At 47.4% G+C, this 12,681-nt stretch overlaps 1 protein-coding gene across 1 annotated transcript in view; it reads right to left on the bottom strand.

The window, feature by feature from the left end:
* Positions 1-12,681, bottom strand: part of CREB5 (cAMP responsive element binding protein 5) — a 370,960-nt gene that overhangs the window by 322,438 nt on the left and 35,841 nt on the right. The window contains exon 5 of the mRNA XM_075586852.1: positions 12,606-12,681. This exon is cut by the window's right edge and continues 2 nt beyond it. Within this exon, the coding sequence (XP_075442967.1) occupies positions 12,606-12,681 (76 nt within the window). The remainder of the gene's footprint in view (positions 1-12,605) is intronic.

Raw genomic sequence — 12,681 nt, 5'->3', positions numbered from 1 at the left:
TTTGGAGGCTGTGGCACCTCCCCCCAGAGCTCACTCCTCCTCCTTCACCCTTTTAACTTGGAAGGTCATTTCACTTGCTGCAGGAACAAGACCCATTATGGTTTTTTCCCCTCTCACAGAGGTAAAAGGAAAGGTTTCACAGTGTAGTGTAGGACCTGCATTATTTTGGTTATACCTTGACGTTGGTATGCAGGCTTATGACGCCTTTGGCCAAAGGGTTAACTAAATAACCAATTATTATTATTGAAGTATTTAACTTTATATGTTTTGTCAATTGGATGCAGCATTGGGCACCCCCTGTCTCTTGTTATATACAATTGCCACGCTCAGTAGCTCTCTGGTTGACATAAATATATATTCACTTTGTGGTGGGTGGGGGAGTTTGAGCTTGCTGGGTATCTGTGTTAACCTATGTCTCTTTGGAGGCTGTGGCACCTCCCCCCAGAGCTCACTCCTCCTCCTTCACCCTTTTAACTTGGAAGGTCATTTCACTTGCTGCAGGAACAAGACCCATTATGGTTTTTTCCCCTCTCACAGAGGTAAAAGGAAAGGTTTCACAGTGTAGTGTAGGACCTGCATTATTTTGGTTATACCTTGACGTTGGTATGCAGGCTTATGACGCCTTTGGCCAAAGGGTTAACTAAATAACCAATTATTATTATTGAAGTATTTAACTTTATATGTTTTGTCAATTGGATGCAGCATTGGGCACCCCCTGTCTCTTGTTATATACAATTGCCACGCTCAGTAGCTCTCTGGTTGACATAAATATATATTCACTTTGTGGTGGTTGTGGGAGTTTGAGCTTGCTGGGTATCTGCATTATCACACTATGTTTGGTATGTTCTTTTATTTTCATATATATATCAACTGTAAATATTACTGTATGTTCATTTGCATGTCTTAGACAGGTCTGCAACCCTGTCTTTCCCCATTGTCACCCAGCATACAGCGCTTCCACTGCAGCAAGGGATTCTGGGAAATGACATGCAAATGAGCACTCAGTGCCACCTTTTGTCTCAAGCTCGTATTACACAAGCCAATCCTCAAGCCAATGCATGCTGTTTTAAACACAGCTTTTAGACAGAGGCTGGGATGAGATGCAAAGCCATTAAACCCACTCACAGACATGTTTCAACCTTGATGGGTATCATCAGTGTGAGGTTGGTCTTAATGGCAAAGCAGGTTTGAGACTAGACTAGGTAATCACCACTACTATTAAGGTTATGGTGGGTAAAAAAAGTGACAAAAACCCTCCACAGTAAAGCATAAAGCAACTGTAAATATTACTGTATGTTCATTTGCATGTCTTAGACAGGTCTGCAACCCTGTCTTTCCCCATTGTCACCCAGCATACAGCGCTTCCACTGCAGCAAGGGATTCTGGGAAATGACATGCAAATGAGCACTCAGTGCCACCTTTTTGTCTCAAGCTCGTATTACACAAGCCAATCCTCAAGCCAATGCATGCTGTTTTAAACACAGCTTTTAGACAGAGGCTGGGATGAGATGCAAAGCCATTAAACCCACTCACAGACATGTTTCAACCTTGATGGGTATCATCAGTGTGAGGTTAAGATACAGTAATATTTACAGTTGCTTTATGCTTTACTGTGGAGGGTTTTTGTCACTTTTTTTACCCACCATAACCTTAATAGTAGTGGTATATATATATATATATATATATATATATATATATATATATATATATATATATATATATATATATATATATATATATATATTCAGTAAACTAAAAAATATATTCAGTTAACTAAAGATTAATTAATTCTGCAATCTGGCTCCGTGAGTAAAGACACTGACCTGCACAGAGTTTGAGGCAGGGAAACTTGGTTCAATTCCCGGTGTCGGCTCCTTGTGACCTTGGGCAAGTCCCTTTATCTCCCTGTGCCTCAGGCACCAAAAACACAGATTGTAAGCTCCACGGAGCAGGGACCTATGCCTGCAAAATGTCTCTGTAAAGTTCTACGTAAAACTAGCAGCGCTATACAAAAACAAATTATTATTATTATTATTATTATAATCTGCTGTTTTAAAAAAAAAAAAGAATTCCATTCAATATGTGCATCAATACAATCTGCACACTGACAAGTGATTAGCTAAGCTGCAGATCGATCTGTTCTCAATCAATCGCTTTGCTCAGGGTTATTTAATTCAGTTATTGCTGCAGAACAGTACCCACAATGCAAAGTTATGTGGGGAAGATCATGTGACCAGGCAGTTACTAGAGACTAAATACAATTGGTGCACTGCTAGAGTGAGGTCTGGGCTCAGGAGCCAGATCCTGTCTCAGAAGGGGAAGGGGGTGTGACTTTATAAATGGTTTCTATAGAAACAAAAATGCTTGCTACATTAGAATACATTAAAAATGTCTTTAAAAAATATATGTGTAGCGGTCATGTAAAATGCCTACAGTCATCTCTCCTGTTGGCAGTAAGGCCTGGTAAGTGTGGGCATGCCAGCAGTAATTATGGAGGTTTCCCCTCACACCCTGGTGGGGTGCTCTGTGTATGGCTGGGACTGGTCACATGCTCTGACTCCATGGTTAGTGATGTCAGAGATGTGTCAGCCTCAGAAGCTTACATAAGGCACAGCACTGTGTTGCAAAGTTAGTTGCTGTCTAGTTCTGTTCTGAGTTCTGTGAGTGTTGCTGGAAAGCTCTTGTCAGAGCTGAGGAAGGAGTTAAAGTTCTATCAGAGTGTCAGTTATGTTATAGTAACTCCATGGGAGGCTGTGTCCAGGGACCTGGCACAGGACAGTGATTCCTGCGGGAATAGTGAATCCCTGATCTGGGTGACATACCTAACTAAAGGGAGCACTGGCGAGATGAGCGGCTGAAGATACTCCTTGTGGAGGGCAGTTGCCCTGCCGTGTCAATAAAGATGAGTTCAGCCAGAAACCCTCTCGTGTATCTATCAAGAATGAGTGTACAGAGAGGAGCACCACGGAGGAGTTCCTCGCCAGGATCATCCCCATGCGGACGCAGGGACCCTGGTGAGGTGGAGGCGCTGCACTGGAACTAGGTGAGACTCAGCACACTACCTCAGCTGCCTGTCTGACGGGTTCTCCCCACACACCATCATGCGGGAGACTCAGGAGTCCTGTAGCCAGCAGGTGCACCATATGACATATCCACACTGTAATGGGGTCCGGTTAGACCACAGGGGCCAATGTGAGATTGGGTGGGTCAGGCCGGGCCAGAAACACCGTTACATTTGGAGGCGAGCTGCTGAGATCAGATCCGTCAACAGGACAGGCTTTTAGCTAGGTCACTGGGAAACAGGGAGAGTGTCTGCTGCCACTTTGTGCTGCGTAGGGACGGACCTAGGGGTGGTCAGGGGGCTGACGGGATATTGTCAGTTCGCAGGGACAACCTAGGGGCCTGAAGGGAGTGAGGGGTCTGGAGCGGGCTATAGCTGACCGAGTCACCTTGAGGCAGTGCTAGTTGGTAGGATGCCAGAAGGGACAGCCTGTTAACTTGGTCAGGAGTCCTGGAGAGGGTCTGCGCTAGGCTGACCAAGACAGGTAGACACCCCAAGTACTGCATGGCAGAGCCAGCCAGAGTACCTAGCCATTCCAGACACTCACCGTAGGGAGCACAGACTGGGAGGAAGGAGTCACAGCAGACACTGAGAGAGTGAGCCTAGCCTGAGGTAGTGCAACACTGAGTCACACCTAGATAAGGTACACATGTGGTGGTGCATCTGAGCTAATCTTTATTGTACCGGTGTGGTGGCTGCCCCGCAGAGTGGAGCCTCATGTACGACAACTGTTATGAGAGAGTGGAGGAGCCGCGTGGCGCGGAGAACGTAAAATGGCGGACAGAGGCTGATGGGGAGGGCACCCGTGGCGTGCAACCCACTGAAGAGCAGACTGTCGCCGAGTTGTCATTGACCAGGCTGCTCTGGAGCGGAGCGAAGGCTATGGCTGCCCCGTTTTTATCCTGTATGGGACAGCGAGGGGCCACCCTTGAAGAGTGTGAAGAAATTGTTATAATTGGGGGAGAACCCCGTGAGGAGAGCGAACGAATGGACTTTTTGGGTGCAAAAACCAACCAAAATGGCGGTTCCCGCTTGCTAGGGAAACCGCATGGGACAGTTACAGAAAAAATGGCTGCTGCAGGACTTGCACAGAGCTGGCCGGGAATGGCGCGAACAGCAGAGCCCCGCCCTGAAGGGGGGCATGGCGCGAAAGCTATGGCTGCGCCGGGATGGACAGTGACTAATTCAGCCCCTGTGCTGAGTCAACCGTTGAGTTTATGGGACCCTCCCCTGATTTCTACCAGGGGGAGTGACTTTCAACTATGGCCTGTGGGAATGCACCCACTGGGCCCAGGGACTGATATCCAGACGGCGCCACTACAAAAAGTAGTTCCGGCCGTGGAGGTGATTTGCAAGCAAAGGTACCTTGTGCAAAAAGCTGCTGCAAGGAGAAGGCGGGAACTAGCCGCGGGAAAGGACTCCAGCTCTGGGGAGGAGACTGGCGCGAAAACGCAGACCGCGCCCACCAGGACTGAGAGAGGTGCGGCCTTAATTAAGGGGCATGATATTCCCCTGTGGGACCCGCCCATTATTGCAACCCCTGGGGGCGGGTTCCAACTCTGTCAGAGAAGGGAGGAGCCGAAGCAGGGAGTGGCGGATCCAGCAACTTCCACCAGTCAGCTGCGAGGAACCACAGAGAAGGAGAGACCTGTACAGGAAGTGACTCCTGTACCAAGAATGGCCTGCTCCTCCACTGTGGGCACTATGGTCTCCACCCAGCCCTACTCAGTGCCCGGCGGGGTGCTGGTGGTGAGGGTGGCCAATACAGAGACGGTAGTCGGGCTCTGCCTACAATGCGGGCTGCCCGGAGGTACAGTGAATACGATGGCACGTTGCCCTCATTGCGGGACTTTGTATCTGTGGCCTATGCCCACATTCGTTCCAATACAGCCTGCTGACCCCCCGGTGGATGTGACACGGCGCTCTGCTGAGTCCCCGGGCGCGCTATGGATCAACCGCACGAGTCCCGGAGACAGGGGACTGGAGCCGGTCAAGTCGGCTGGGTCACTGGCCATTGAGGCGGCTGGATTAAACCCCGCGACAGGGGCAAAGAGACTTTCACCACGCCCCGCGACCCCTAGGTCGGGGCGAGGGGACTACTCTGATGAGGACCTCCGTGAGCTGGCGGTAGCAAGAACGGAGCGGAAAAGACAGACGGGGAGAACGACGCCCCGTGGGGTGAGTGACCGGACGTCCCCCGCAGATCGGCGATCCGACCGACGGAGTCCCGCCATCCCAGGACCTGGCGGAGATGGGAGAGAGACGCCTACACCCCTGCGGATGGGTAAGCCAAAAAGCCCTATCTCTTACCTGGTCACAACAGACGGCGAAGCGCTGGAAGGGCCGCGCCAGGCCCAACGCGCACGTGGAGGGACGGCATCACTTCCGGTGTCGACGGTGGAGCAACCGGATGTCGTGGGAGAAGAGATCCCGCATGGGGGTCCAACGCGAGATGGCGACGCTTCCGGTTCCGGGGAGGACGTCACTTCCGGTGGCGACGGCGGAACCCAGGAAGGGGAAGCAGCGACGCTTCGGCGATTGGGGGAAGGCCCCCGACCGCTCGTATTGCCCAGAAAATGGAGAGACGGTGTCAGGACTGAGGAGGGTGAGACATCATCCTTGGACCAGTCTACGGACAGCCAGGAGCGGGTCGTAACCCCGTGGGGTCCCGTTCCCTGCCCCTATACCCAACCCCATGCCCTAGCTAATGCCCCTACCCCTATCACACGGTCACCGGGTTCACCGCCCAGCTTGGAACTTGTGGACATACCTTTGGGGGGGGAGGAAAAACGGACTGGGGAGAGGCAGCTCAGTGGAGCTACGGAAGGTGATTCAAGGGGAGGAGGGGAATTGAGGGTGGCGGATACAGCACCCCAACTGGCAGTAAAGGCTCCGGGGTCCTCGAGGTGGTTCAACTCGCGATCCACAAGGTCGTCAGGGGTATTTTCATTTGATGACGATCGGGAACCAGGGCCTAATCCCTTTAAGGAGACCCGGTGGTGGGCTCCACTATTTGAGGGGTACTCCGCGTGGATGGACCGTACTCGGTTCCTCATCCGGCGGGAGGACGTGGTAGATTTCTGGTGGAGAGAGGGAGAGTTTACACCCGAGCAGAGGGACAGGGAATTACAGGAGAGGTGGTTCCAGCTGGAGCGTAGAGACATAGCGCCCATGGGTCCCGACACACTATCAGATCCAGTAGATTCTGATGAGCCCCTATCATGGGTGTTACCTGGGAGGGCAGGTAATGCTGATCTGACCAGGGTCAGTAGGGCAGAGAGGGCTATAATAGCCAAATATAAAAAATCCCATGGGTTGGAGTATCCCTATGTTCCGGAGCCCCTGATGGATGAAATTGAGGACAATAGGGAAACGTGGCTCCAAGAAACTATAGAGCTGTATTTAGCCAATAGGGGGAGCGACATTGTAGGTAAAAAGGCGGAAGAAAGAATAGACACCCTGATGCGAGTGTGGAGCATAGGGAGAAATGTTCACAAACATAGGGTGACCTATGTGCCAGAGAGAGGATCACCTAGGCATTATTATGTTACGGTCCTGGATATGGGTAACCGGGAAGTGAGGAAACCTGACCCAGATCACTATTATTAAGGGGGTACTGAGACATTACGCGGGTTCGTGGCTGCTGGTCGGGGCGGGCTTGGCGGATGACTGTATTCATATGTACTGTATTATGAGGAAATTTGTGTGATGTTAATTATGTTTTCCGTTACAGTGTTTCCTGGAAAGAGGTATACAAATTTAGGTCCCAGCGTGGACGATGGGATTCACCAGGGGGAGAATGTAGCGGTCATGTAAAATGCCTACAGTCATCTCTCCTGTTGGCAGTAAGGCCTGGTAAGTGTGGGCATGCCAGCAGTAATTATGGAGGTTTCCCCTCACACCCTGGTGGGGTGCTCTGTGTATGGCTGGGACTGGTCACATGCTCTGACTCCATGGTTAGTGATGTCAGAGATGTGTCAGCCTCAGAAGCTTACATAAGGCACAGCACTGTGTTGCAAAGTTAGTTGCTGTCTAGTTCTGTTCTGAGTTCTGTGAGTGTTGCTGGAAAGCTCTTGTCAGAGCTGAGGAAGGAGTTAAAGTTCTATCAGAGTGTCAGTTATGTTATAGTAACTCCATGGGAGGCTGTGTCCAGGGACCTGGCACAGGACAGTGATTCCTGCGGGAATAGTGAATCCCTGATCTGGGTGACATACCTAACTAAAGGGAGCACTGGCGAGATGAGCGGCTGAAGATACTCCTTGTGGAGGGCAGTTGCCCTGCCGTGTCAATAAAGATGAGTTCAGCCAGAAACCCTCTCGTGTATCTATCAAGAATGAGTGTACAGAGAGGAGCACCACGGAGGAGTTCCTCGCCAGGATCATCCCCATGCGGACGCAGGGACCCTGGTGAGGTGGAGGCGCTGCACTGGAACTAGGTGAGACTCAGCACACTACCTCAGCTGCCTGTCTGACGGGTTCTCCCCACACACCATCATGCGGGAGACTCAGGAGTCCTGTAGCCAGCAGGTGCACCATATGACATATCCACACTGTAATGGGGTCCGGTTAGACCACAGGGGCCAATGTGAGATTGGGTGGGTCAGGCCGGGCCAGAAACACCGTTACATATGCTACAAGTATTTTCTCATAGTACAGTACTGATTTATTAAAAAAAAGAACACTTATGTAGGATATTGCTTGAACTGCAGCTTTAAGCTCAATACCACTACTTATTCATACACTTTACTTAACACTTCTAACTAAACTCTTACTTTCGATAGCACCTACTGTATGTTTACAAATTCATAAATAAATACTATATATATATATATATATATATATATATATATATATATATATATATATATATATATATATATATATGCAAATATAGCTGTATGCTCATCTGCATGTCTTAGGCAGGTCTGCAACCCCGCCTTTCCCCATTATCACCCAGCATACAGCACTTCCACTGCAGCAAGGGATTCTGGGAAATGACATGCAAATGAGCACACAGTGTCACTTTTTGCCTCAATAACCATTTTTAACATGGTTCCTAAGACATGCAGATGAGCATACAGCTATATTTGCATATTTGCTTTCCTGTGGAGGGTTTTTGTCACTTTTTTTACTCACCATAACTTAACTCAGTATTATATATATATATAAAAATGGCCGCCACGCGCCCGATCGGGAGGAGGGAGGAGGTGGTGTGAGGCGCCGGCAGCCCTACACGATCCCCAGCAGCCACCGTACTAGCCCCATCGATCCCCCAGCAGCCACCGTACTTCCCCCGCACTCCCCCCGCAGCAGTCCCCGCACTTCCCCCATGCTTCTCCAGCTGTTCCCCCCGCACTTACCCCAGCATCCGCCCTACACGATCCCCGCAGCAGCAGCAACTACCAGAGGTAGGGGGCGGGGTTCTGTGTGCCTACATGCCTGCTGTGTGCCTGCCGTGTGCCTGCCTGTCTGTGTCTGTATGGCCCGCGAACAATGTTATAAATATCCAAAGGGCCCTTGGCAGAAAAAAGGTTCCCCACCCCTAGTATATAGGGATGGAATTACATAGAGTGTATGTGTAAGAGACAGCATTGTGTGCATATATATATAGCGCAGTATGTACGGACATAGCCTTAGCACTCATGGGAAGAGAGTTCTCTCGTGTCAGTAAGTTGCATAAATTTGTATTCATACAGCCGTCTCTCTTTCCCCGAACAGATTGTTCTGAAAGGAATTCTCAGTTATCTGCATTTGTCGCAAGTTATAGCTATTCTCCCCAGCAGAGCTCCTTCACCTGCCACAGCAGCAGAGCTGTTGCCAGACCAGGCCCTACTTCTGGCAGTAAAGGTCGGGATGTTGAGATTAAACTTAAAGGAGCAATCCAAGCCATTTTTTATTATTTTTTTTAATAAAGGATTGAAGCAGGGGGTTTCTGGCGCTGAACCCCATTCATTTCAGCTCCGGGGACCCCGTCCTTCCAGAGATACTTAGCTCCGAAGCGGGTGCTGGTATCTGCTGCAGTTTTATGCAGTTTAAAGCTTCCACGTCACATGGGCCAATAGGAAGCCACGCCTGATGATGTCACGACTTCCTATTGGCCCGCACAGCCCAGGAGCTTTGAAGATCTGCCATAATGTGAACCCTGGACTGGCTACCGGCACCCACTACTGAGGTAAGTAACTCCGGAAGCAATGAATGGGGTTCAGCTCCGGAGACCCCTGCTTCAATCATATATTAAAAAATGAAGGGGGGGGGGAGAGAAATGAGGGGGACAAAACCCGGCTTGGATTGCCTCTTTAATGACAAAAGTTTTGGAAACTTGACCCTAATCTTAAAGCAAATCTAAACCCTGATCACAGGGCAGGATGACAATCTGATCTTCTGAGGCAGTGTAACACGCAAAGCTAGTTTATAACATAGGGGCATGTTTGCTAAGTAAAATAGCTGTTAATGAATCAAATGGCCGAGTCATTTATGAAAGCTTTTCCAGTGATATCAGGCATTTAACTGAGCGAACAATATTGCTGCGAATACCTGCATTCCTAAGTGAATCCATAATTTGTCCACTAGTCCTCTGACTGGTGAATCACAGTGATGTGTATCTTCCTAACTGAGCACAAAATGGTAGAGATTAACACAACATTTGATTATAACTGGGATAAAGTCAGACCTTATAGCAAACCTCTCTCGTATTAGATATGTACAAATCCACAGTACGGTGCTTAACAATTTAAAAACTTTTTTCTTTCTTTCGTATTTTTAAAAACAAAAGTCAAGTACTGCATGTGAATAAATTGATAATGAAACTAATTTAAAATCAACAAGCTTTTTGTCCCTGAGTGATTGAAGATATATAGTGATTTTCTGGTGAATATAAGATTGTTATGGTAACATTTTGTTGTGTGACATTAGGTTTAGGGCTATGCTTCGGGTCATACCTTATTTTCAATAGCATATGGATTTAGGGCCATATTTACTAACTGGCGCCAAGTTACAAGGCATTACCGTTTACAACCGGTTAGTAAATGTGGGACTGAATGCGTTAAAATGTATTCAAAATATTTCAGACAATGTTTGGCTACAGAAAAGATACAGTCTACTACTTCATGTTCCAGGGACTGCTCACCCTGTCTCTATTTCCAGTACACTCCGTAGGCTCTAAGCGTTTTGCGACAGAGATTCCTTTCTATTTATGTTCCCTTGTTATGGCTCTGTCTTTATATCAATGTGGTATCCTCATCAGTCGCCTATTTTTAGCATCTGTGTGCTCATTCAGCAAAATGCGGCTCACAGCTAATTCCATTCTATGAATTGTTGTACAGTAACTCGTAAAACAATCTCATGCAAATGAGAGCTAGGAGCTGCGTAATTACATTTGCATGGCTGTGAACAGATACACGTATGCAAATCCAGCTGTGCTGTTCTGCAATTCCTTTTCAAAGTACAGACACATTCACAGCGACACATGGAGGTGATAACTACAGTTATTATGTACCTACGATAAGCACAACTTGTCTACTCTATATTTTCTCTTTACTGGCATTACTGTTCTACTTTTTATTTCTTAGGACAGCATGTCCCTGTCCTGGTCTTTATCTATGCACAGTATTATATCCCTGTAATAAAATAAAAATGAAATACCCTAAATAATAACAAAATTATAAAACACATTTTGTGGCATATAAATGCAACCCTCCTTACTCAGCTCTAAAGGAGGTCATATCAGATTGACTATATATATATATATATATATATATATATAAATATATATATATATATAAAGTGCTGGGGAGGTACTTAAACATGTTACCCATAGTAAGGGATAAAGTGACAGTATCTTGCATAGAGTCAGTAATGCCCCATATGGAATGGGCCTCCCTGGAATACACTTCGGGCACCTGGATTAGTAACCCGCTACTATGTGCTGCATACTTCTTCCATACCTATATGATCAGGATTGCCTTTGGAATCTTCCAGTTTGGCCGATCCAAATATACTCCGGCGTTACTATGCCGAGAACTTCTATCAAGAGCATGCGTCCTTCTTTTCAATAGTGAGAACAATCTTGGACCTTTTCTTTTGGCGCTTATTTAATGGGCACGTTTCTTGTTCAAACATTTTAATTCACCTTTTCCATTTTCTTTGGTTACAACACATTTTAGATTAATGGGCACTTCTTGATACACTTAGATATACACACACAAACATATTTACAGTACTCACAGTGAGGATCTCTGGCAAACTCAGAAGAACCTGCTTCTAGAACATTGGGTGGAGCTATATATACCCTCTATGCTCCCTATCATTACATCACTGGTCACAGGGTAGAGAGGGGAGGGGTGACCCCTGAGTAATCCCACCCAGTTAATCCCTTAAGGCAGTGGTGCACAAACTGGGGGGATGTGCCCCCCAGGAGGGGGGTGCAAAATTATTCAGGGGGGGCACGGGCGGATGCAGGGGTCCCGCGCTCTTCCCCCAAGGCATTTAAATGAATGCCAGGGCATCGCGTGAGGCCTCTGCAACTAACTTACCTTTTCTTCGGCGACGCGGCGCCATGGCAACACGACGTCAAGTGACGGCATGTTGCCATGGCAACATGACATCATGTGACCCCGCAATGTCATTTGATGCCGGGAGCCGGAGAGGCGGTAAGGGAGGGGGAGCGCGAGCAGGGAGGAAAGCAGGAGGGGGGGCGTGAGCAGGAAAGATTGCGCAGCGCTGCCTTAAAGCATTAACCCCTTTACAGAACTAGTAACCCCTGAAGAGGGGGGCTACATGTATAACCAATTAATTCTATCAAACCCCAAACTAAAATATATCTAATTGATATTGTTGGTGATAATAATACAGTAATAGTAATAATACTGTACGTCATTTTTTATATCTGGTAATGATGTAAACAGCACACGAAAAACACAAAGGAGTCTAAAAAAAAGTATATGAGTTAGGCACTCGGACTCCACTTATCACAAATTCCTTTTTGTTTTTTTTTACACTCTTGGGTCAAGAATATCAATACTGTATATGTTAGTCTGCGGGCACAGTTTTAAACAGCCTAGAGTGATAACCCTATTTTTTCCTTTTGTTTGTCAGTGTAGTACATAGACCTTAGCTTTGTATTGGCCATATCTTTTTTGCCCCTCTTAATAATATAAACCATAATTGAAAGCAGCAATCCCTCCCTAGTCCAATTGTTTTTTTCCCGAGCCACATTCTCACGGGCCAATAGGAAGCCGCAATGTCATGGCTTCCTATTGGATGACCCTGGCAATTATCTTTGATTTTACCAGCAAATGAAAGGTAACTATCTCAGGTAATAGGAGGGTCCCTGGAGCTTGAAACATCACGGTTCAGCTCTGGAGGACCACTCAGTGTCTAATTAAGGAAGAAGAAAGACATTCAGAAAATGGTGAGACAGCCGCTTTAACATTACCACTCAGCAATTGGGTTGGCTATCAATTCAAAGGGAAACTGAATTGGGGATGTCCCAGCCTCAGAGAGAAAAAACAAGACCCTTCTGAAAGAAATTAAGTTATTGTACTTACCCTTTTGCTGTTATCTTCCTCTTGTGCGCTCCTAAATTCATGCTCCAAGGAACAGTCAATATCATTGAAGATACCC

Source organism: Ascaphus truei, chromosome 2 (genome assembly GCF_040206685.1).
Source record: "Ascaphus truei isolate aAscTru1 chromosome 2, aAscTru1.hap1, whole genome shotgun sequence".
Taxonomy (NCBI): Eukaryota; Metazoa; Chordata; class Amphibia; order Anura; family Ascaphidae; genus Ascaphus; species Ascaphus truei.
The sequence above is the reverse complement of the archived record's forward strand: the minus strand, read 5'-3'. Positions and strand labels throughout refer to the sequence as shown.